The sequence below is a fragment of the Mastigoproctus giganteus genome, chromosome 1 (assembly GCF_048544385.1).
Source record: "Mastigoproctus giganteus isolate SK-2022 chromosome 1, ASM4854438v1, whole genome shotgun sequence".
Taxonomy (NCBI): Eukaryota; Metazoa; Arthropoda; class Arachnida; order Uropygi; family Thelyphonidae; genus Mastigoproctus; species Mastigoproctus giganteus.
In genome coordinates this window covers 36,755,847-36,782,398 of record NC_143575.1, presented here as the reverse complement: position 1 = coordinate 36,782,398, position 26,552 = coordinate 36,755,847, and the positions used below count along the sequence as shown (strand labels likewise).

At 36.4% G+C, this 26,552-nt stretch overlaps 1 protein-coding gene across 2 annotated transcripts in view; it reads right to left on the bottom strand.

Annotated features, from left to right (window-relative positions):
- Positions 1 to 26,552, bottom strand: part of REG (proteasome regulator gamma) — a 260,001-nt gene that overhangs the window by 31,604 nt on the left and 201,845 nt on the right. For both annotated transcript variants that reach the window (XM_090379525.1, XM_090379534.1), the window contains exon 7: positions 14,216 to 14,284. In XM_090379525.1, the coding sequence (XP_090235651.1) occupies positions 14,216 to 14,284 (69 nt within the window). The remainder of the gene's footprint in view (positions 1 to 14,215; positions 14,285 to 26,552) is intronic.

Genomic DNA, 26,552 nt, shown 5'->3' with positions numbered 1-26,552 from the left:
TAGCCTACAAGATTAGCAGGGGAAAAGTTTCTCTGCATTAGTATAAGACAGATACTGGCATAAGCAAAAATCAAATTCTTATGTTAGTTACATTTGGCAATCAACACTAATATATTACTAGAGTCCAGAAACTACAAGTTACTAAGCCAGGAAATTACATATATGAAATTTCATTTTTTTTTTTTTTTTTTTTACATATATTGTAAACTGATTATACAATGCAAGCTCATCTTCATCTGTTATTACTATCAAACAAATGCCATTGTACCAACTTAAAAAAAACCCACTCTGCTTTTTTAATGTTTCATTTAATTTGAGATAAGTGGAAATTGTCTTTCATTATTCTTAAAATTGTTTAATTCCCTTGATAAATTTGTTCAATATCTGGACACCAGCCTGTCAAAGTTATTTGCCAGGTGGGTAGGGAAGGGGAGGATGAAATAATAATAATAAAAAGTCCTCTGTTACAGCCAGTAAGCAGTAAACCCAACTGACATGACAAGATAAAAATGCCTACTTATCTTGCTTGTTAGTGTTAAATTTATATAATGCTGACTTCCCAAAGCAACAAATATTAATTATACTATGATATCCGACAGTCTGCTGATAATTAAACATAAAAATTAACAGCTTATTTCTTTTTGTGATTAACTTTTATCTTTGTTTAATTATAAAAATCATTATTATTATTATACTTATTATTATAATGCTATTTTATGATAGTTATTATTATTATTAATATACCAAAGCAACTCAAACAGAAAAAACACAAGAGACAATAATGGGCTCACAACTGGTGAGTATGGGCTTGGCACACCCAGAGTCCTGAGCTGAATATCATCATTCTTCTCTTCCTTGGTGATTCCCTTCTATTTCTGACTCTGACTTTCTCTGGGGTAATTCAGAAATTTTTTTTTTGGCTGGTGCAGCAAAAGTCTCAGGCTTCCTTGCACCACATGGCTAATTATAATAATAAATTATTGATTCACACAACTTATGCAAACAGTGCTCCATTAAATAATCAATGTATTTTCATAAACAAATTTCAAATTGCTATTTATTCTCTTTCTAATCAATTAAAAAAAGAATAATTATGGCAATCCTTGGCAAGATCATAATGCGCCTCCGTAGCCAGGTGGGCAGGAGCAGCAGTGTGTAGTACATGCTTCTTGATTAGACCGGGGTTCGAGCCAGTGATCACCAAATACGGAGGATGCGGAAAGGTCAGGGAATGACCATCGCATATCCCCGGAGCAATATGGCCTTAATTGCTAATGCTTCTAAAAACCAAATAACAACAACAACAACATCATAAAATGGAACTCAGTGCAACCCCACAGCCATTAGAATGATCTGTAAAATACTAGTTGTCATGGTGACTATAGAGACTTTGCCCTTCAAGTTCTATTCACATCTCCACAGGAAAATTTACATTTAGGTCAATTATTGAGGAAAGACAGATGTAGGATAGATGTGCGGAAATTTGCCTTTAGCCAGTGGGTGGTTGGTAGGTGGAACAGACTTCCATCCCTTGTCGTGGAAGTTGATAACCTAAATAAGTTTAAGGCTCGGCTGGACAGGTATTTCGAACGAACAGAGGGGTGAAGTGGAAGTGGTTATTTTTTATTTATTTATTTTACTTTAATTTTTTTGGCTGATGCTGCATAAGCTTGCTTTCTTGCATCAAATGCCTCTACTAATGCTCTACTAATTTTCAGAAGTGTAAAACCTCTGCCAAAAGGTCTAGTTCTCTATCATTACAGTTATTTATGCCCTGAACTACTTGTACCTTCATGATCAAGGTCACAATTGCTTCTATTAAACTTAGCCTGTGTTGCATTCATCATATAGATTCTTTTCAGTTCTTTTTTAAAATTGCAGTCTGTTCTCAAAAGATTAATGCCTTGATTTAAGAAAAAAATTCATTACCTGTTCAAGAATAGCTGACTAATGTGATTAGTTTTAGCTTTATTCTTCAGCAGCCTTGTTAGGCACTTGATATTGACTGCTTCAAGTAGTCTAAATGCATTTTATCTGTCCAAACATAATTTTGTTGAGCACACTTGAATAGAGAAATATCCTTCTTGGCTGCAGAATTAAGATTAATCAACTGTCTTTTATAGTATAAAATTCCGATAAACATTTTTTGTATTCTTTCTATATCATTTATGAGGAGTGAAGCAGAGGATGACATCATAAAATCAATTTCAGAATAGGGATTATTAACCATTTGAAAGATTGTACATGCCTACATGATCAGTTAATTTTTTAAAATTATTCTGAGCAGACACAGACACGACAAGGCTTTTAAAGTTGTTCTGGTGATGCGTCTATTGAATTTTACATGCTGGCTAAATAAAATGCCCAAAGCACGTCACTTCTGTAACCTTTGCTACTTGTTTGCTGCTCATCTTGTAACTGTAAGATAAATAATTTGTTTTGTGGTATTCCATATAGGAAATACATAGTAAATTTGTCTTAAGTTAAAAAAAATAAATCGCTCTTTTGCTTGAACCACAAGATAAAGAAAATTCCTTCAAATTTAGCAGTCCATCCTTTTTATTTCTGTGTTTTTTTTTAACATTATCTGTACAGATAATTACAGCAGGCCTGCATTAATAGCAAAATGAAAGTCACTTGCAAGTATTGCAAAGGATGCAGTTTTGTATATGTTAGAAGTGGAAACTCTGTAGCCCTCAGTAATCAATCACTATGACCACTCAATTTGAAAGTCAGTTATCCAGTTCTCTGCAATACCAATGATGCCGTAGGATGTGAGGATGAATAGTAGAAGTTGATATAAGACTGAGTTGAATGCCTTGGCTAGGTTCAAATAAATAACATCAAACCAAGAGTTTTGTCTAATGCATGTACCATTTGAATGTTATATTGGTTGTAGTTGATCTTCCTTCCAAAAATCTGGTTTAGAATGCTACATATCTGATCTTTGAAGTAAATTCATAGGTTACAATTCCTTCATGCCATTTCATAAAACATACATACATACAAGAAAGCAATATACCACTGCTGAATATTGCAGCAGCATGGTTTACAAAAACAAATTTATTCTCCATAAAACAGACACAGTACATTTATTAAGTTAGCTAACAGATCTGTTTTTAGAAAATAATTTGATACACCAAAAGCTCGTCAATACAAACTCGGTTTATACAAAGTACTCGTTTATATGAAGCACCTACCATTCCCCTGCGAAAGGACAGGCTTTTCTATGTAATTATATTCGTTTATTACAAAATTTGGTTAATGTGTATTACAAAGTTCTTTTGCGCCCCGTGAGATATAAATATTGTCATTTTGTATGTTTAATACAGATCTTGGCAGAGTAATCCGATTATTGCCCCGGCCACCTGGCTCTCTACTTCCCGAAAGGATGACACTGACTTGTTAGAAATTACTTTAGTATTGTGTAAACAAAAGCAGTTTATGTTAGCTACAACGTCAAGTGCACTCTGAAAAACATCTTTCTGAAGGATGAGTTGTTAAATTAACAAAAGAATAAAAAGTTTTTCTAAGTTGTTTACGTGCACCCCCTCGCTCTCCACAGGAATAAGGTCAATTGCAAGTGTTACCCCAGTTCAAAGAGTCTTTTGCTATCATATCTAGCAATCTATTTTTTGTTGCATTTTATCTGAGCTGATGTCTTTTTCGGAACTTGTCTTTAAATTCATTAAAAATTTGTTTATATTAAATCTTATCTAGCAGTGTATGGCGACAAAACATAGACAGACAGAATTAAGCTTGGAAATTAAACTAAAAATTATACAAGAGGCTGATAGGATGGAAAGAAGCAAAACGGACATTGCAAAGGAATACAACATCCCATTACCTACTTTATCTACGATACTGAAACACTGAAAAAGACTTGAAGAAGTGCGAGACACTGGAGCAGCAATGAAAAACAGGAAATGAATTCGTGGAGCAAAACACACAAGGAGCTTGAAACAAAACGTTGAGTGGTACCAACAAATGCGTGCATCTAATTTGCCAATATCAGGTACAATTTTGCAAGAAAAGGCAAATTACCTAGCTCAGCAACATGGGATTAGTGACTTGAAATGCAGCAGTGCCTGGCTCCAAAGATTTAAAGACAGGGATAACTTGGTTTCGCGAAATGTTTGCGGTGAATCTGGATTAGTTGACAAAGAAAAGGCTACAGACTGGTTGTTGTTCTGTACGGTCCATCCTTGAAAAATATGAGGCAAATGATATTTTTAATCTTGATGAGACAGGTTTATTTTATAATCTGCTGCCAAACAAAACATTTGCTGTTCGAGGAGTCTTGTCATGGTGGAAAATTAACGTAGTATTGTTCTACTATGCTGCAATTCTGATGGCAGTACAAAACTATGCCCACTTATGATTAGTAAGTTTTCCAAGCCAAGACGTTTTAAAGCAGTTAACCAACTTCCCTGTGATTATAACGCCAATAGAAGTGCTTGGCTTACAGTCAAAATTTTTCAGTCTTTGTTATCAAAATTGGACAGAAGAATGGCTTCAGAAAAAAAGGAACATTTTGATGATTCTAGACAGTTGTAAAGCACATTCTGCCAGGACACAAGTTGACAAATATACGGATGTTGTTTCTTCCCCCAATACGACCAGATCAAGGCATTATTTATAACCTCAAGAGAGCATGCTTGATAAGGTACTTGATCCACAACACAGGAGGGAACAATTTGCAACCAATGAGTAAGGGGCTCACATCTGGTTAGTAAATAAAGATCAGCAACTGCCTAAAATTTAGCCATCAAGAGGGAACCTATATTTACATGTGAAAGTATGTTGAAAAGTGAATAGCCTCATACAAAAATAACGAATACAAAACGGTAAATATAATCTTGCCTATTTATTTCATCCTTTGTATAAAGAAATGCAAAAATAAGTTCATAACTTTATTACATTCTGCTTGAGAACTAGTTGAACTGTCTTTTTTCTTTTTCTAGATAATGGACAACTTTGAACGTTGCCATCGTAACATACCTGATTCTGCAGAAGCAGAATTTAATGCCAACATAAATCCACAATGGTATGGATTTCTTTCAGCATTTCACTATATGTCAGGATGAAAAATGGGCAGTAGGATTCCATGGGTGGGGCAAGAGGTCTCCACCTCAAAATCCTCTTTATGCACAATTTCATTAACTGAATTTTTTCTACTCTACTAGCTGAATACTAAGACAAATTTTCCAGATTCCTATAATTAATTATATCTTAATTTGAGTACACTCCCCATACAAGATCATCCAGACAGTACTCAAAGCTGAAGACTGTGACATTATATAGGGCGTTTCATAACACTTGGGCTGTACCTTCAGGATTGATACAGGACCTGAAAACAATGAAAAAGTTCATATATAAACGTACACCTGTAGCTACTTTTATCAAATATTCAAAGTGAATACATTACATTTAGCATTAATCGCGTTTTTAAGTGATTATTCATCTTACCTTTAAAGGAAGTACTCAAAATGAGTGACGTGTGCTTGAATATGCCTCATCACAGACTACCTGATGCATTCAAAAATTCCAGGTAGTTTGAATTTGCTGCCTTTACATATTGACAAAGCATTTCAATGTCATCAATGGATGTTATATAAATGATGGATTTCAGATGATCCCCAAAGGTAAAAATGAAGTGGATTCTAATTGAAAGAACAAGAAAGCCCCTCAACATAGCCTACCCACTTATCAGGAAAATGTTCATCCAAACAGTCTCTGGCAACTCAACTAAAATTAGCACCATCAATGCACAAACTGCATATGATGTCTGACAACAAGAGGAACTTGTATAACTCATTCCTTCAAAAAAATAAAAAAAAAATAAATAAAAAAAAAAAATAATAAGAATAAATAAATAAATAAAAAAGTATTCTATGGTTATTCTTCCCGGCAAAACAAAAGACTATAAGCTGTTGGCAATAATTTCTGCACATACATCAATACTGAATTGTTGCTGGTGTCTTGACTGGAAGATGGCATACAGATTTTCTGTACAGTTATCAGTTTTGTAAAAATTGATCATGCCATTTCTTGTGCAGCCAGTCTCATCAGAACATGGAGGATAGAAAAAGAAGATTGTGAGCACTTTGTTGTAGGAGCCAAGTACAAAAAGCTTTTCATGATGTGAAACCAGCTTCCACAAGGCCTGCTTTGAATGTGATAATGAGCTGCTGTTTCCATAAAATTCTCCACACAATTGCACATCCTATGCCCTCTGCCACTTTCCTTCAGGTCTGTCACCGAGATTTTTCTTTCATGAAATTAAGGACCAGCTCCTTCAATCCAACCTTAGTGTTTTTTAACATATAATTTATGGAACACAAAAATGGTTATAACTTGTAAACAAAAAGCAATTTCAGGAATACGTTTATGTAAAAATTTTTTTTTATTGTTTTCAAGTCCCGAATTGATCCTGAATGCATGGCTCATGTTATGAAACCCCTGCATGTTGGACAATCCTGACTGTCAAAACTGGATTCTCCTCTAACTGTGGTTCAAATAGTTTATAAAGCTCTCTAGGATGCCTGTCATGGGGAATTGGGACCCTATTATAAATATGCAAAATATAGGCATTACACATGACATTCTTTAATAATGTGGTGCGCATGTCACTGGTTGCTGATACTGCATTATCTAATTTTCCCTGCTTTCAGTTTTGATAGAGGTAGTGTATGGACAAGTACTGATAAATATGTGCTATGTGAACGAGGCAATACAAAGTCTAGAAACAACAGTGCTACAGCATCTCACATGAAAGTATATACTCATGCTACTAATTCTATATTCCTGCCTATGATTTCAAACCTTTTTTTTTTTTTTTAAATTACAAAATCTGAATTGTGTGGATAATTTGATATTTTTATGCCTATCTATATGGAATTCATTATATGGTTTGGAAATTTTTTCTGTACTGTTAACATAATTAAATATATATATAAATGAAAACATTTCTCTGTGTGCAATTTCTGTATAACAAATAATTTTTAACTAAAGAGAATTTGTTATAAAATTTTGGTTAAATAAAACTACAAAATTTAAAAACTGAATCTGGAATAATAATTAAGTCATGGCAAAATTCATATAAACTCTCATGCTTTGTTACTTTATTGAACATCTGAAAAAGAATGATTGTTTAATCATTCTTTTTCAGATGTTCCATAAGAATCATAAAATATGGTCAAATAATATTCCAAATTTATTTTATAAATTCTTTATTTTAAAATTTAACCACAGAGAAGCATAATATAGACTCATGTTTATCTGATGATAAGGGTCAAAGTAATGTTTGCACAAATCTCAAAAATTTTTGTTTGTTGCTACAACAGCCAATGCTGACAAGATTTTCTGAAGGTAGCAACATTTCAAATGAGTGGGAAGTTAAAGCCAGGGAAACAAGTCTAAATAACATCAAGAGGTGTGACAGCGTATTAAACTGTAGAAGAACACTAGTCTTAACTGCACCGTTAGGAGTGTTGTCAACAAAATGTGTGAATTCGAATTTCTAATTAAGACAACTAAGGCTGACATAACAGGGCTAACATAAATAACACCCAGAAATTGGAGATGAGTTCCATCATGGTATGTATAATGTATTTAAGAAACAGCAAAGATAGAAGGGGTGGTGGAGTCATGCTCTTATCAAAAGCAACCTAACCGCAAAACGAGTTTTTGCTGATTCTGAAATTACTTCTGTTAGCATAGAATCTGTGTGGTGTGAGTTAGTTGAATTTGTCCATTTTTCCATTGAATTTGTCCATAAATAGACAAATTCAGTGGAAAAGTTCAGTGAAACACAAGCAGTTGCTCTTGACATCTCAAAGGCTTTCGATCTTGTTTGGCATAAAGTTCTTCTAAACAAGCTTCCATCTTATGGTTTACCAACTGTTTTTGGTAATTGGTTATCCAGTTTTCTCTCTAATCGCTCACTGAGGGTGATGGTAGATGGCTCTCTGTCTTCTAACTTCTCCACTAATGCTGGTGTCCCCCAAGGTTCAGTTCTTTTCCTCTTGTATATTAATGACCTTCTTCCATTGACCTGAAATCCTATCTATAGTTTTGCCGATGATAGCACATTGCATTCCACTTTCCATTCTGAGAAACCTTGCCCTGCTCAATCAGCTTCAACCTCGAATATCCGCTACCAATTCCTTAAATGCCGATCTCCAGGTAATTCTCCAGTGAGGCAAAGACAACTTAGTTGATTGCAATCCTTCTAAAACTCAGTCTTGTCTTAAATCTCACAAAAAGGATTCTTCTGCTCCTATGCTTATCTTTGGTGACACTCAGATTTTTAGGCAACATGATATATATCTCTTTTGGGGATTACCCTGACTTCTAATCTCTCTTGGCACAAACACATTACAAATATTGCTTCTTCTGCATCTAAAAAATTTGGTTTTTCTCTTTCACTCCTGGCGTTACTTTTCTTCCAGACAGCTGTTCACCCTCTACAAATTGCAAATCTGTCCTATTATGGAATATTGTTCCCATATCTGGGGCGGTGCCCCAAAACATCTCTTAGGCTTCTAGACTCCATTCAGAAGCAGGCAGTTAGGTTAATTAATGACTCATCCCTAACAGAGTCTCTCCACTTGCTGTCTCATAGACTCACTGTTTCTGCTTCATGCCTTTTCTACAGATACTTCCATGGGCACTATTCTTCTGAATTGGCATCTATAATTCCTGCTCTCTCTTTCAAAACAGCCTGAACATGTGCCGCCGCCACCAACCAACATCCATTTACTGTCCAACTTCAAACTCACAGAACCAACTTTTCATCTTCCTCATTTATTCATTCAACTGCTGTTTTCTGGAAAAACCTTCCTTCATAAGTATTTCGTGAAAATTAGTCTACAGAAGTTCAAGGTCTACAAATATCTATGTCAACAAATATCTTCTTTCATCTTCTCACCCTCCAACCCAAGCACGGTACTAAGCACTATAGGTTCTAATACCTCTTGTATGTGGGGTTTTCATTAAAAAAAAAAATAAAAAAAATTTACAGACCAGAAGATTGTGAAAAGTCTCTACATGCAGATGGAATGGGAAAACAAGTGTGATGTCTTATAATGGGCGATTTCAATCTGCCCCTAAATGATTGGAATAAGTGAGAGGGAAACTCGCCATGGGGGCCAAAATTTTAAACTAAACTAAATGACTTATTTGTAACAGCATGTTAGAGAAAATACTAGGTAAGAATATTCCTGATGAATCAGAACTATTCATTACTCATGAATCAGATGATATCACAGAGCTTAAAGTACAGAACCAATGGCAGGTAGTGATTAGTTGTAAGGTGAGGAAAGATATTGTGGTAGTTAAAAATAAAGGCATGGGTTTTAATTTCAGAAAAGGGGACTATGGCAATTTAAGTTTCTATATGGCATCCATTACGAGGACTAGTACGAAAGTAATGCATCCTAATTTTTTTCTTTCAAATGTGGCACTATAGATCATCTCGCATGTCACTGAGTAGTCACTAGAGGTCTCTAGTTTCACCATACTGAGTGATGTTTTGTTTGTTATTTGGTTTTTAGGAGCATTAGCAACTAAGGCCATATTGCTCCGGGATATGCAGTGGTCATTCTCTGACCTTTCCGCATCCTCCGTATTTGGTGGTGACGGGCTCGAACCCTGGTCTAATCAAGAAGCGTGTGCTACGCACTGCTGCTCCTTCCCACCTGGCTACGGAGGAGCCCTATACTGAGTGATACTGTGATCAGTCTTGTGAGTGCAGCACAGAGAGAGTTCGAAATGGTGGATGTTACAGATATACGTATCAAGCAAAGAGTGGTGATTGAATTTCTTACCAAAGAAGAACTAACACCTATCAAAATCCATATGGTGACAATACTGTAGATGTGAGTACAGTTAGATGTCAGTTAAGAGTAGGGAAAGTGACACTCAAACTCAAACTATTATATTATATTAGGACCACCCATAATTTCATATATATATACCCATATACAGCAATACCTTGTTTAGCACAGGTTTCACTATAACACAGTTTTCAATTAAGTTTAAGTTGAAAATTTACTGTACATATTAAAACTCATTCAATAGCCCAGACACGTACTCTATATATATGCTGTGTTATCGTAGGCTAGGTATGTGTACATACATGCTGCGGTGCCAACTCTATTGTCTCACATGCACATATGCCAATAGCTCCCCTTAGGCAGTTAGTGGCAACATGCAACAGTGTTCAGTATTCTTAATTCAATCCTCACGAGGCGATGTGATAGCTTTTCAAACTTTATTTCACAATTTATTTTTTATCCCTTTAAATACGATTGAAAATATATCTGCATCTTGGTTAGAAATCATTGCCAACAACATGCGTTATGTTTGGCAGCATGCTTTGTCCCATTTGGCAAAAGATTTCACAGGTTTTGAATTGCAAGTTCAGACAATTGCCGAAGACACTGTGAAGATCGGAAAAGACTTGTGATTAGAAACTTTGGACACTGCCATTGTATATGACTGCACTGACTCGCATGCAAATAACTTAGATGTACAACTCTCCTTGAAATTGATGAACGAACTGCATATGAAGAAGAGGGAACAATTCTGAAGTGGATAACACTGAAATGGCACCAAAAGAATTTTCAACAGAAGATTTGAAGTTTTTCTAGGTTTGACATGGCCTGTGAGGAAATTATGAATGGAGATCCAAATGTTGGACGTAGCATCAAGATATGCAAATTTTACAAGATGGCATTCGATGCTACAAAGACTTGTACGCTGAGAAAGAGATGATTTCACCAAACTTCATTTTTGAAGTACCTAAATAAACAGTAAAGCTTTTTTCTCATCTCTCATGACATTACCATTTCGTTAATAAAATTTTTGCAATATTTTATTTCAAATCCTTTTAATTGGCTATCAAGCGCAAATTGTTTATAGACTGTTTTTCTAGTATGCATTCAATTAAAACCCGTTATAATTATACCTCAATCAGCACGGTTTCACTTAACATGGAACAGTTTTGTTACCAATTATTAGTGCTATGCGGGGTATTGCTGTATATGAATTATGCCTGTAAATTGCATGTGTTCTTTGGTCGATTTGCCTGTTTTGCTGGATGAAAAACCTTGCTATCTACACCTGAGGCCAACTAACTCAGCCACGGAGTGAAGAAAGCCCAATAAAGTTGGAAAGCGACACTATTGACAAGTCCCAAAGTGGCTGGCCAGTAACATCAGTGACAACAAGAGTCAGATCGACGCACTGATCAAAGAGGACCGCTGCATCACAACACACAAATTGTGCGATGTAGTAGGTATACGGAAACCTGCTGTGATAACCATCATAAAAGAACTAGGCTACAATAAGGTTTGGTCCAGTGGGTCCCAAAAATTCTGACACATGAGCACAAAGAAGCCCGGAAAGTCATCTGGAGAACATCTCTAGTACTATGAGAGTGAAGGAAAGGTTTTTCTTTCACAAACAGTCAGGGGTGATGAAACCTAGGTCCACCATTATGACCCTGAAAGGGTCATAATGGTGGACTCTAGGACAGAGGTGGAGGGACAGCGTTGGAGTGGTAACATCATTCACTGCGCAAGAAGTTCTAAAGACAGCCTTCTGTCTGTAAAGTCATAGCAACAGTGTTTTGGGACAAAGTGGGGTCTTGCTCAAGGACTCCTTGGAGAATGGTACCACAATTAACTCAGATCAATGTGTGTAAACGTTGAAAGTCCGCATCCGTAGAGCTTGAACAAAAACCTTAATGAGGTTCTTCTTCTCCATGACAACGCATCGCCCCCACACCAGTCGGCACACGATGGAGGCCACTGCAAAACTGGGGTGCACTGTTCTTCCTCATAGCCCAGATATTGCACCTTCCGACTATCACTCCTTTGGCCTGCTGAAGGATGCACTCTGTGAAACCCATTTTGTGGATGATGACCAGCTCAAGCAGTGTTTGCAAAGCCCTCCGGAGCAAGAGTAAGGACTTTTACAGGATTGGAATACAGCATCTGACTCAGAGATGGCAGAAGTGTATACACAATAATGGTGACTTTGTGGAAAAATAACTGCATTTATTAATGATTGAGGATTAATTGATGTAAAAGGCACAGTCATAGGAATTAAATTTTCTGAGGGAAAAAAAATAGGAGGCATTACCTCGTAATTGTGAGGATCGCAAAGGGAGGTCAAACACATTGGATCATGGAATATATTCAAAGCAATAATCACAGAAGCCATTAACACATAGATACCATTAAGAAAAGACACCATGAATAAGATGCTGGAACAGAGTTGGCTAGTATAATAGAGCAGAAAAAGACAGCATGCAAAAGTTACAGAGCAATGAAAAGTACTGAAGCATACAACAGCTACAAGTTGATCTGTAATAGTACCAAAGATAAGATTAGGGAGGCCAAAGCTGAGTATGAGAACTGGCTAAGAGAGCAAAGAATGGGCCAAGGAGTTTTTCATGTATATGAATACAAAGATGAAAACAAATCTGTTAGACCCTTGTACACTGGGTGTGGGGAAATTCTTAGATAACCCAGCTGAACTTGAATAGGTACTTTGCATGTCTTTACTGATGAAAACCCTTTATGCTAAGAAGAGGTTGTGTGATTGGGTCTCTGCCATATGGAATTAGTGATTTCAAAATTACAGATGACTTACATGCAAAACTTAAGCACAAAGGCAAATAAAGCTCCAGGAGTCAATGGCATATACCCAATATTTTTTTGGGAGGTGGCCAGAGTGTACTGAACCACTGAGTTAATTGAGAACATGCTTGGACTCAGGAGAGATTCCTTTGGATTGTTATTTCCAATACATAAAGGAGGTTCTATGAGTGAAGTGATAATTACAGAATGGTTAGGCTGACTTCAGCAGTAGGGAAAATCTTAGAGGCAATGATTAAGAGTGCAATGCAGGGACATTTAAATAGATATGGCATTCTGAATAACACATCACATGGTTTTGTTAGTGGAAAATCATGTTTAACTTAGTAAGCTAATTTCACAGAGTTACCCATGAGTTGGATGTAGGGAACAATTTTGACAGTTTATTTGGGATTTTAGCAAGGCATCTGACTCAGTCCCTCATGAGAAATTACTGTATAAGCTGGAACATGGTGGGATTTTAAAAAAAAATTATGGTGGTTTGATGGGTGGCTGCAGGGCAGAAGACTGTGATTAATGGATATTCTTCAGATTGGTGTAAAGTCAGAAGTGGATCCTCCAAGGATCAGTTCTTGGACGACTGTTGTTTCTCATTTTCATATATTACACTGACAAAGGGATAGAAGGTGTGATGTCAAAATTTGCAGATCACAAAGATTGGGAGAGTCATAAATGATCAGTGCCATGCAGTTCTCCTTCAGGATGACTTGAACAGGCTTCAAGAATGGTGAGTAAAGCAGCAGCAAGGTTTAGTGCAGTAAAATGTAAGGTCTTATACTTGGGGAATAGCAATCCAAAATAACTTATACACTTGGTGGGGCTGAAATGAACAGTAGAGAAAGAAAGAGATCTGACAGTTATGATACAGGCAGATATGAAGTTTATTAAGCAGCAAACAGGCAGTCAGGAAAGTTCATGGGTCCTACTGACAATTTATCATAGAGAGGTCATAATCCCACTGTATAAGGCAATTTTAAGATTCATTTAGAATACTGTGTCCAAATATGCAGATTTTATCTGAAAAAAAAAAAAAAAAAAAAGACATTGAGCTTTTTGAGAGGGTCCAAACCTGTGAAATTCACACCATGCGATTGGCAAAAGGGCGATTAACAACCACACACCTTAGAGGGGACCTGACTGATTAAGCCCTGAGAGGAATTAGTAAAACAGATGGTGGAATTTTCACTGTTATAAGAATTCCAGAACTAGGGGCTATAAGTTCAAATTACAGGGGAAGTAAACTCAATTATAGAAAGTTTTCTTTTAGCCAGTGAGTTGATTAGTGGAACACATTGCTTTCACACATAGTCGAGGCTTACAGTTTGAAGAATTTCAAAGGTCAACTGGATAGTTACCTACTTGAGCAGGGAAGTGCATAATTTGTATTTTCTTATCTACTTTTTTTTTTTCACCAGCACAGCAAAGGCCTGTGACTTCTTTGTGCTATATGGCTAATGCTAAATATTATTTTATACTAAAAATCTTTGTGAAATGCATATCCTTTAATGTTCAGATCAGAAATAATTAAACATTATTCCATATATTACCTGTATAGATACACCAAAATTGTTACCATCCTCTATTCTTGGAATTAAAAACTGAATCCACATTTTTAGCTAGAAAACAAATAAAAAAAATTAAGTGAAGAAAAGTTGTTATATATATTGTTCAAAATATATATTAAATTTCAGTTTTCTATGTATACAGGGCAAGTCAAAAGCTGCTTCACACATTTGGTGCCATATAACTTTTTATTATATTTACAGAGATGAAACATTGTAATAAAGAAAGTTGCAGCGGAAATGACAGTTACTTTTCGATATGATTTCCAGCAATAATGTGACACTCATCTGAATAGTAATTAACCTCTTGTAAAACTACTGTAAAGAAATGTGGCTGGTGTTAACTGTGTTGATAGCAGTGATGATCCTTCTCTGAGTTTTTCAACATCGGTTGGGGGCTGAGAAAGCTGGCCACAGAAACTGATCCTGAGCACCCTATCCACTGACCCATAAAGTGGAGATAAAAGCTTGTTTGTTTGTTATTTGGTTTTTAGGAGCATTAGCAACTAAGGCCATATTGCTCCAGGATATGCGGTGGTCATTCCCTGACCTTTCCGCATCCTCCGTATTTGGTGGTGATGGGCTCGAACCCCAGTCTAATCAAGAAGCGTGTACTACCGCACTGCTGCTCCTTCCCACCTGGCTACGGAGGCGCCTGGAGATAAAAGCAGCCTCAAACATCCCTATGAAAGTGAGGGGGTGCACCATCTTTATTGGAAGGGCACACTGTTGCCAGAATTATCCTGGGCAATTTGTGGGATGAGATAATTCTCAGCATGCCCTGGTCTTTCTTCCTGTAAAGAAGAATGAGCTGTACACCTTTTTTGCAACTTTCAGCACAAAACACATTAACTCTGGGACTGTCCTCAACATGTTCAAGAAACATGTTGGGGTATTTTTTTTTTTTTTTTTTTTGCTTCCCACACTTTCATATTGTGTGTGTGTTCACCTTGTTAGTAACATGGAATGCAGTAGCTATACACAATGTCTGACATGTGATCTTATCAGACGTAATCGTTTGTAGCACTACAACTTGTACAGTTTTAGATAAATTTCCTTATGCAACAATCTGCAGTGTTTGCGTTTTTTTTTTGTTTTTTTTTAGCAGGATACTAAGCCTATGCTGGTCTGTTATAATTTATATGGACTGTGGAAACATCATCTTACTTAAGGCAGGCCTAGTTTCTTACTGTGGTGCATGAGAACATCTGGTAGCCACAAAAAAGTCATGAAATTTCTGCTTAATTTACATTCATTTCTTCATCCAAAAAATGCTTGCGTTCTTTCTGCAGGGTGTTATCACTACAGGAACTCTCCGATTTATGTGATACAAAACTTACACAAATTCGACTTCACATAAGTTTTTGCCGGCTGGTGCAAACTTAAAATCATGGAACCGTATTTTGCATCCCATAGGAATAAATTGAGGTATCGCAAAAATATCACAATGTAAACCCAATAGCACGTGTTTTTTTTTTTTTTTGGTAATGGTTTCTGTTACTATAGGAACTCCCCGACTTATGCAAATTCGACTTTATGTAAGTTTTTGCTGGATGGTGCAAACTTAAAAAAGAGTGGAAATGTATTTTGCACCCCGTAGGAATAAATGAAGATATCGTGAAAATATTGTAATGTGAACCCAATAACATTGTTTTTTTTTGGTAATCCATTCCAAAAACTTGGAAGTTGAAATTTTTGCTATATAACTAAGCTATTTATCTCTCTAAATGGTCATTTTTATAATGGAAATTGCACTACACTTTCATCATTATCATATGTTCCGTTATAAGAATCAATTTTGAACGCCTTTGTGATATTTTTCTAAAATACATTTTTGGAGGTCACTACCATAAAACAACAAAAACAATTTGCACTTTTCAATGGTGGATTCAGGATAGGGAGCACCGGAGCACGTGCCCCCTGTCATTTTTCGGAAAATATACACCAATCGTTTAAACTCCCTTTAGCTACAAAAAAAAAAAAAAAAAAATTTTTTTTTCATTGTTAACACAGGATTTTATCTATTTTTCAATTGTGGCTCAGCTATTTTCAACTGACCACAGTTTGGCAACACTGATGCTAATGTGATCGCAATTCTAGTGCACAAAATGGGCCCCTCCTGTCTTTTTTTTTTTTCCTGGATCTGCCACCATTTGCAATAATCCCAATAACTGGAAAGGTGTAGCTTTTATGCTATTATGGTGAAAAGTGTTCCCCTTCACTGAAATCTTCAATCATATAAAAACAAATATTTTCAGAATCTTCTCTTCATTCCTATTTACTTATTACAATGATGAAAGGAAAGCAACCAATGGAAAGTGCAAATGCTGGCAGTGCTAGGAAATGAAACGAAACAAAATTGATTTAGAAATGAAAATGATTAATTAAGAAGTACAAAGCAGGACAAAGTTTGTCATCTATTGCACAGAATTAGGTCTCACTGCTTCAACAGTGAATACTATTTTAAGGGACAGTGCGCATATAAAAGAACATGTTTGGGGATCGATGCATTTGACACCGGTGCCAGTCCACCCCAACAGTGATCACAAAACAGCAGGGGCTCACACCTGGTGAGTATGGGCTTGGCACACCAGGGTCCTGAGCTGGATATCATCATTATTCTCTTTCTTGGTGATTCCCTTCAACTTCTGACTCTCTCTCTCAGGGTAATTCAAAATTTTTTTTTTTTGCTGGTGCAGCATAAGCCTCAGGCTTCCTTGCACTTTATGGCTAATAATAATAATAAATAACAGCATTCAGGTGCTATATCGAAGATGGAAAAGCTATTAATAATATGGACGGAAAATCAGATTCAGAAGCAAGTGTCCCCTGAGTTCAATGGCTATTCAAGCAAAAGCGAGAAGTATTTATGAAGATATTAAGGATAAGTACAGTGAACCCCAAGCCAAGTTCATGGCAAGCAACAGGTGGTTTAATATGTTCAAGCATTGTGCTGGCTTCCAAAACATTAAAGTATGCGGTGAAGTCATCAGTACTGATTATGCAGCTGCAGAGAAATTGTGATGTGTTGGAAAAAAAAAAAAAAAAAACCCTTATAAATCTCCACAGCCCTCGACTTCCACAGTGGCGTGCTTTGATAAGCTGGAGAGTTAATTCTGGCAACAATGCTCGAAAGGTAAAACTTGCTGACGTTATGCCTGTCTCCTCTCTCTTTTTGTAACTTTATAATTTTGAAATTTTTTTACACTTTTGTAATTTTTCCTGCACGTGAGATAAAAAAATGGAATAATTCTATTTACATGTTCATTGAACATTTCTTTTTTGCCTCTATCAAATTCAGCGAACATAGTTGCGAGTGTGGAATTTCGCTAAATGCTTATTTAGGGAAATTCCGACTTACGTAGCGTTCCGCAGAATGCAACCCTTGCGTAAGCCGGGGAGTTCCTGTATTTACACTACAGCAGTAGTTCTGAACATTTTTTGACTCACAAATCCCTTTCAACATATTTTTATCATGAACCAATAAGCATATTCTCTGAAATTGTATTATAAAATAATTCCAATAGAATGTTTTATAAGTGATATTGCATAATAATATAAAATTATTATTAAGTACCCATACATAACAATGGTCTTTTGAGAATGAAAAAAAAAAAAAAAAATTTCACACGGTATACTGTAAGATAGTGAACTAATTATCAGGCCTAGTCACTAGGCTGACACGTGAGTGAACAGTGTGATACATATCGGCATGCCTGCACTCAATCTCCCAGCACTAACATCCTGTCGAGCACGCTTGTTATGTAAGGGCGCAGGGCGCATGACCTAAACCACAATTAAATATCAATTTTTAACCAAAGAGCATAAATTATATTAAAAATATTTTGTAGTGTACAAAAATATACCTATGTAAATCTAAGCAGATGCCATTGCAGAATTTTTAGTGTGAACCCCCTGGAACACTTTTGCAAACCCCTGGGGGTTCACGAACAACTGCAATACAGCAACACCATAGGTGGCTACTTCAGCAATCAATAACAAATGAACATGAACTCTAGTTTTGCCACTGTCAGCACATGACTGCAATGAACTCATTTAACTACTTTTAAAGTGGAGTTACTTTTGACTTACCGGGTATTTTTAAAATGGGTAATAATGCAATCATGAAAAATTCAGAAAACGATAGAGATCTCTCAATATACAACTGGATTCAGCCAGTGGATTTAAAAATTTATCTGAAATCAAGGAGAAAAATAACTAGTTCATATCTATTTATATAATTCAGAAATTAAGTTTAGAAGAAAAATAATGAACACATTTTCATTTAAATTTTTTCATAGGTAGCAGATGGAAAATCAGAATGTTTCTGGAATTATTCCTGCCTGCCTTCTGTTCAAAACATTATGATTAGCTAAACAGGAAAATTGAGTAAGTGCTGGTATCTTGTTGCAATGCAGCTGCTAACTAAATATGATATTCAAAGGCCCCATAAATTCTATATGGGACTGAGATAAAGGAATTAAAGGGAGATCACAAAAAATGTAACACTTACTATAATCTATTTGCGTTTATATTAATTCTAAATTAAATTATCAGCAAATCTCCATTTCTATCACATGCTGAGGACATGACAATACATACAATGCTCATTACTTTTTATTTTATTTAGATTCATACATCATGAATTTCCTATCACTGCAAATAAAAACATCACAAAAACATGAATTTACAAGACAAATCACACTATGTAACAAAAAATGTTTGTTTCTTATATGTATTTTGTGTGATGATCAATGGTGCTGTCGTTTTTCTTTGCAGCACGGTTTATTGGGCAGTTGGAAACGAGAGAGCCTTGTGCAGGCGAAGTTTTTACAGCTGAGGAACATAGAAGTTTTTTTCTGTTTTATTAACTTAAATTGGCTTGAATAGGCATATTAACTTATCTTCTAGAGTAGCTCTATATTCCTAGTTACGATACTTAGTTTAAATTTTAACGTAGATAGAGATTTTGTAGGTTATTACTTAGTATCGGTAAGGGTATCCAATCCACGTGTTTTACAAATTTTGCAGAGCCGGCGAACTGGAAGTTTTTTAGCTACAGTTAGCCGCTTTATTGACCAATTGTTATATTAAATTATTTTCTGTAAGTAGCTTATAGACCTAGGCAAGATCCTTGATTTATTCTGAATTGAGACAGCGAGATTTTGGAAGTTAATTTAATATTTAAGTGTCTGTAGATTTACCGTTCATAACCTGCCGCCATTGTTATATGATACGTTATATCCAGAACTAGATAGTGTTAGCTTATTATAGTATATAATATTATCAATTAATCAGTAAATTTATTAATCTTGTTGAACTTCATTGTCAATTAATTTGTACTTTTAATTAAATACATATAACGACTTAGATTTTACGAATGTAAAATAATTAATTAATACATAACTTGATACACTTATATAAAGACACTCGAAGATAATACTTGACACTTAAAAAATATATAGATATATAGTGTTACAACTGTGTTGTGATACAAGTTTAGGGTTATAATTTTGTACAGAAATTGAAATTTTACTGAAATTCAATCGGAATCATGACTCAGACCAGAGCAGCGCAGCAAAGCAAAAGGCTCAAGCTAAATGGATTGCAGTGACTCAAGGGAGAACTGAGAGGGGCAGTTGCCCTCTGAATTACATCCTTTTAAAATGCACTGCTTGCTTGATATTTGTGGAGCAATCAGGTACAAAACATGATATTGCCAAGGGCAATGAAATGTGTGAAAGGAGTGTGAGGAAATGAGGCGACAATTCAGCATTGTTATGGGCCTACATGAGCTTGAAGGACAGGGTGGATGCCCTCGTAGGATCTAAATTGAGGGTCCCATCAAGCTCTCAGCTACCTACATCAATGCAGAGCTTGCACTTGATCATCACGCAACACAGCGGCAACCCCCAAGGCAGAATGCGTTGGCCCCACAGGAACTAGTAGTTGTTGGTGACTATTGTCAGGGAAACGGGGAACATGCTATGTAAAAAGAATAGGTGGAACAGGTCCAGGGAATGTCTGCCAGGGGCAAAGGTTGATGACGTAGAGCAGATATCATCTTTTAAGGGCACAAAGGGTGATATTGTTGTACACGTTGGCACTAATGATATTAAGAGTAGGAGACTGACAGAATTACTTAACAAGTACAGGTCACTGTTGAAAAAAAGCCGTGAATTAGGGTTGAATTTGAAAGTGTCTGCAATTCTGCCCAGACACGACAGGAGGGAGTATATGATGAGAGCCTTGTCGATCAATTTGGCCCTGGAAAGACTGTGCAAAGCTCAAGGAGCAGAATTTTTTTCAGCCTGGTCTGTTAACAGGAGAGACTGCTTCTACAGGGATGGGATACATTTAAATAGAAAGGGTGCAAGAATATTTGCTGATGCTATCGCGGTAGTGTCAGGTGGATCAGAAAACTGTTAGCTTGGGGGATACATGGACTAATAGATTAACAGTAGCCGCTGGCAGAGGTGGAAGTGACTCTTGCACTGCTTCTATTGGAATGAGCAGCAGCCTGGAAAACAATATGCAGGGTATTTCAGAGACTGCTGGGAGTCATTGCGGTACAAATAAACACATGGGTTGTTGTAGGGTAGCTAAGAATAGGAACAGGTGCATGTATACTTGCATGTACACCAATGCTAGGAGTTTGGTAAATAAATTTGATGAATTTGAGGTATTGCTCAGAACATCAAAGGCAGATATTGTTGGGATATCAGAGACGTGGTGTGACACAGATATAAGGAATGCAGAACTGGAATTTGGGGAGTACAATGTGTACAAGAAGGATAGACAAGATAGGAAGGGAGGAGGGGTTATACTATTAGTTAAGAAACACAAAATCCAAGGAAGTGAAGCCAGTTGACATCTCTGGACAGTGCAGTGTAGAGTCAGTTTGGTGTAACATAAGCATTGGGAGATCAAAATTGAGAGTAGGAGTGCGTTATAGGCCTAATGACTCTGATGAGTATAATAAGGAACTGTACAGGGAAATAGAGTGGGCCAGTAAATCAGAGAGTCTTAATAATGGGAGATTTTAATTTCCCAGATATTGACTGGAATTTGTGTGTTGGTCACTCACACACTAGCAAGGCTTTTGTGGTTTTTATTGGACGATTGTTTTCTACATCAGCATGTTCGGGAGGCAACTAGACGGAGCAATACCCTTGATCTGATTATCAGTAGTTATTCTTCATGCTTTAAGACTCTGCAGATAAAGGAACCACTAGGTGGCAGTGATCACAATGTGCTGAAGTGGGATTTACTCAAAGAGGTAACTACCATCAGGGGTAAAGGGAAGGGTTTTTGCTTTAGTAAAGGTGACTACAGTGGTCTGAGACAGTATTTAAATTCTATACAGTGACCCAACTGCTGATGTTACCAACAGCAAATTCAAAATGGGAAGCATTCAAAGAGTTTATATTGGAAGCTACTAGGCTTTACATACCAACTAAGAAATATTGTTCAAGGTTTAGGCCTAAATGGATGTCAGATGAACTAATGAGACATGTGGCAGAGAAGAAAAATGTATGGGATACACATAAATTAATGGGTGACATGGAAGCCTATGATAGATATAAGCTAGTCTGTAACCAAGTCACAAAGGAGATTAGGCAGGCAAAGGCAGATTATGAGAAATCCTTGGCAAAGAATGCAAAGAAAAACAATAAAGAGTTCTTTACCTATATAAACTCCAGAAGGAAAGGTATGAATCAGATTGGTCCACTGGATATTGATGGGTCAACTGTTGATGATCCTGCTCAGTTAGCTAACTAACTGAATATTTTGCACCTCCATTCATCCATGAGGAGTTATTCAGGGAGGGGAATGTCAGAGGTGAGTTAAACTTTGGCAGTGAGCTGGATGAATTTGTAATAACTGAGAGGAAAGTGGAGGAGAAATTGTTGAAGATAAACATAAAAAAGGCACCCGGGGTGGACGGGATCTATCCAGTTATATTACAGGAGGCAGAAAAGAAAGTAAGCAAACCCTTAGCCATAATTATGAGAGCTTCTTTGGACTCAGGGGAGGTACCCATGGACTGGAGATGTGCAAATGTAAACCCAATTTACAAAGGAGGATCAAAGGGCATCACAAGTAATTATAGACCTGTTAGTTTAACTTCTGTTCCACAGAAATTAATGGAGGCACCAGTTAAAGAAGCATTGCAGGATCATCTAGACAAGACTTCAGGTATAGCTCGGACACAACATTGTTTTGTTAAGGGAAAGTCTTGCCTGACCAATTTGATTGGATACTATGATGTGGTCACAAAGGAACTGGATGCAGGGAATAACTTTGATGTCATATACAGTCGAACTTTCCCTTAACAAATTCGATAAATCTGGCGAAAAAATTCGTTATAGAGAAATTTTGTTATACAGAGTATATTTTTTATTAGAAATTATCTAATTAGAAAATGAAAACGAATCTACATTTATTTTTAATGTATTTTATTTCAAAAACACTTATTTAAATTACGTTTACACAATTTTCGCCGGTAAATATCACAAATTAAAAAATTCTGTAATTTTTGTTTTCACAGTACAATTAAAAAATTGTCTGCTTCTCAAAGAAAACCTCACATTTGTTCAGAGCATTAAAAACATTATCAGGAACATTTTCACAAAACTGTAGACCCATATGCACCTTTTTAAAAGCGTTAATCATTTCTTCGCGAGTTGGCTTTTCTACGGGTTGTTCTGATGCGTCTTCAGCGTCATAGTTAATTTCTTCATGATCATGGTCGCGTCTAACACTGTTCAGCAGTATTTCATCTTCATTTGGATGTTCTGCTATGATCTACATAAACATAACTATCCAGTGTTATTTCATTTTCAATGTTTCCAGACAATTTTAAATGTCCAAAAGTTTTTCAGTTGTGAAAGGGGCAGTTCATCTTGTTCGTCCAGTCGTTGTTCGACTTCTGTATTCAATGCAAACCCCGCTTTCGAAAAACAATTTTGAATTGTGTATTCAGTGACATCGTTTGTCCAAACCTTTGCCAGTTCAGAGATGCATTCTCTAAGGTTAATTGTAACCTCCAAGTTTTTATTTTCTGATAACGCATTGACAATCTTCATTATTATTCTCTTTCGATAATGAAATTTAAAATTTTTAATGCCTTGATCCATTGGCTGGAGTTTTGACGTTATGTTTGGTGGTAAAAACAACTTCGCACTTTTAAGTTTGGCAGAAATATTGGCAGGATGTGCAGAACAGTTGTCAGTTACCAACACGATTTTCCTTTTTTCTTTTGTTATACGCTTGTCTAGTTTTAATATCCATTCTTAAAAAATATCACTTGTCATTATGCTTTTTTATTAATAGGTGTGGCCGACCGGGCTAGCCGGGTGGGTAAAGTGCCTGCCTGGCAACCCAAAGGTCACGGGTTCGAATCCCACCTCGGGCTTGGATTAAAGTACTGCAAAAACCTTGGGAGGTGCAGTATGGCCACAGAAGCCGATGTGCCAACAACTCCAAAAAAAAAAAAAAAAAAAAAAAATTAATTTTTGTAGTCAACTTCCAAAGATTTTGTGCCTCTAAAACATCTTGGGTTTTTTGATATTCCGATGACTAAAAGTCTTAATTTGTCACTTCCTGTCATATTTGCTCCAACTAGCACAGTGATTCTTTCTTTGCTTTGTTTTCCGCCAAAATATTTATCATCCTTAAAAGCAAGTGTTCTATTCGGTAAACATTTAAAGAATAAACCTATTTCGTCAGCATTAAAAACATCCTTATGCTCATATTCTTCCAAAATCTTCTTTAAGGTATTGTTCCTCCAACTGTTACAATCTTCTTTGCTTACTATTTATTAACACTTTCTCCACAAATAACCTTTTCCACAATTCTGTGGCGCTTCTTAAATTTATCTAGCCACCCAGTGCTCGCATTTAATTCTGTATGTCCAAGGGACTGTGCAAATTTCAGAGCTTGTTGCTTAATTATTAGGCCCGATATTGGGATATTCTTTTCACGTATCATTTGCACCCATTTTAGAACAGCTTTATCAACATCTTCGTATATACACAACTTAATTCGCTTCTTGTCTGCTCTTCCTTCAATTGCATTTAAAATTGATTCTTGATTTTTTTTAAAATCCTAGATAAACTGCATGCAGATTGCCATATTCCTCCGCAACATCTTTTTTTCCCCTTAAAACCCTGGTCAATATCATAACAATCTTTGCTTTATCATTAATACTTAAACACTTTCTCTTCGACATTGTTTCCGCAATTATAAAAATTACTCTACTGCAGTTCTTGCTGATACATACACCGCAAATTTCACTGCACTGGCCATATAGTGAATTGTTAGTACCGCCTACTCAATGACATTCGCTCGCCAATTCAACAGTATCACTCACTTTGAAGAAATATACTACTTTGTGAATTTCTTTTATTCTGCTTTCATTCATATATACAAGAAAGAAAATTTATGATTAACGTATGCCGTATGTTACTTTTCAGAAAAAATAAAATAAAATACAAGCGCATATAGCCTGTGTGATTGATGACGAACGAAATAAAAATTTAAAAAAAATTCATGAAAACCATCTACTGGGAGTCCAGTTAGACGAGAACGGACATGCCATATAATGATTGACAGGAAGGTCACATGGTACAGTTGAGGTGAGAAGCAAATGTCACTCAGTAGGCGTTACTAAAAACCGACTAGGGTAGCATTCTATGTATTGCCGCCACAGCATGCTAAAGGTTTACCGTAGCGAATTTTGTTTTCCCCTGAGCCAACATCAATTTACAAATCTACCCTATTTATTGTAAAGTTTAAGACCACTTTTTTAAGAAAACCCATTTAGTTTAATAACTGTAACAAAAATGAAACAAAGACCCTCCTATGGGCATCAATGGCCACAAGTGTTCACTAAAAGGATGATTATTTAATTTCAGATGCTAATGTGCAATTTCGGAAGGAAGGAAGGAGGCAGTATATTTGAGCAGCTGTTTAGCAATAAATGCTTAAATCTTCAAAACTGCTTTTACTAATTTTTTTTAAAAATTTGTTATAGAGAGACTAACACTTTGTTATATGGGGTTAATTTTACATGTAATTTCGTTTCAAGGTGCAATGTTTTGCAAAAAAATTCGTAATACAGAGAAACTCATTAAATAGAAGTTCGTAATAGAGAAGTTCCACTGTATTTGGATCTTAGAAAGGCTTTTGATACTGTTGCACATGGAAGACTGCTGCAGAAATTGTAGCAGTGTGGCATTGGAGGCAAATTACTGCTTTGGATAAAGGGATGGTTGAGTGGGAGAAGACAAAGTGGCAATCAGTGAACACTGCTCATTGTGGACTAATGCTATTAGTGGAGTCCCTCAGGATTCAGTATTGGGTCCATTATTGTTTTCTGTATTTATAAATGATATTGATGATGGTATATCAGGCTTAATGTCCAAGTTTGCAGACAATACGAAGGTTGGCAGGGTTATTAAGGACACTAATGACAGCACGCTGCTGCAACAGGATCTAGAAAAGTTGAGCAGATGGGCTGAGTGGTGGCAAATGAAGTTTAACATTGACAAATGTAACGTACTACATATGGGAAACAGCAACCCCAGAGTAACGTATGTTTTGTTTGTTTGTTTTTTTAGGAACATTAGCAACTATGGCCATATTGCTCCGGGGATATGCGGTGGCCATTCCTTGACCTTCACGCATCCTCCGTATTTGGTGGTGACGGGCTCGAACCCCGGTCTAATCAAGAAGCGTGTGCTATGCACTGTTGCTCCTTCCCACCTGGCTATTGAGGCACCTAGAGTAACGTATCAACTCTGTGGTACTACACTGACAGTGGTAGAGAACGAAAAGGACATGGGGGTAATTGTGCAGGCAGATATGAAGTTTTCTGAGCAGTGCAGACAGGTCTGCAAGAGTAGCTCAGAGTGTCTTGTCAATGATATACAGGAATTTTTCTAGCAGGGATAAGGAGGTGATTATGCCCTTTATATAAGGCAATGGTCAGGCCACACCTTGAGTACTGTATACAGGTCTGGAGGCCTCATTTTAAGAAGGATGTAGAGCTGTTGGAACGAGTACAGAGAAGGGCAACAAGATTAGTGAATGGAACAAAGGGTTGCTCTTACAAAGAAAGGCTTAAATTTTACAAATTACAGTGTCTGGAGACCAGGCACCTGCGAGGTGATCTGATTGAGGTGTATAAAGCCTTGAATGGTTTGAGCATGCTCATTGCTGATGGAATTCTTCCTCTTGCTCAGAATAATCATTTCAGAGGGCATAAATTCAAATTGAGGAAAGACAGATGTAGGATAGATGTGCAGAAGTTTGCCTT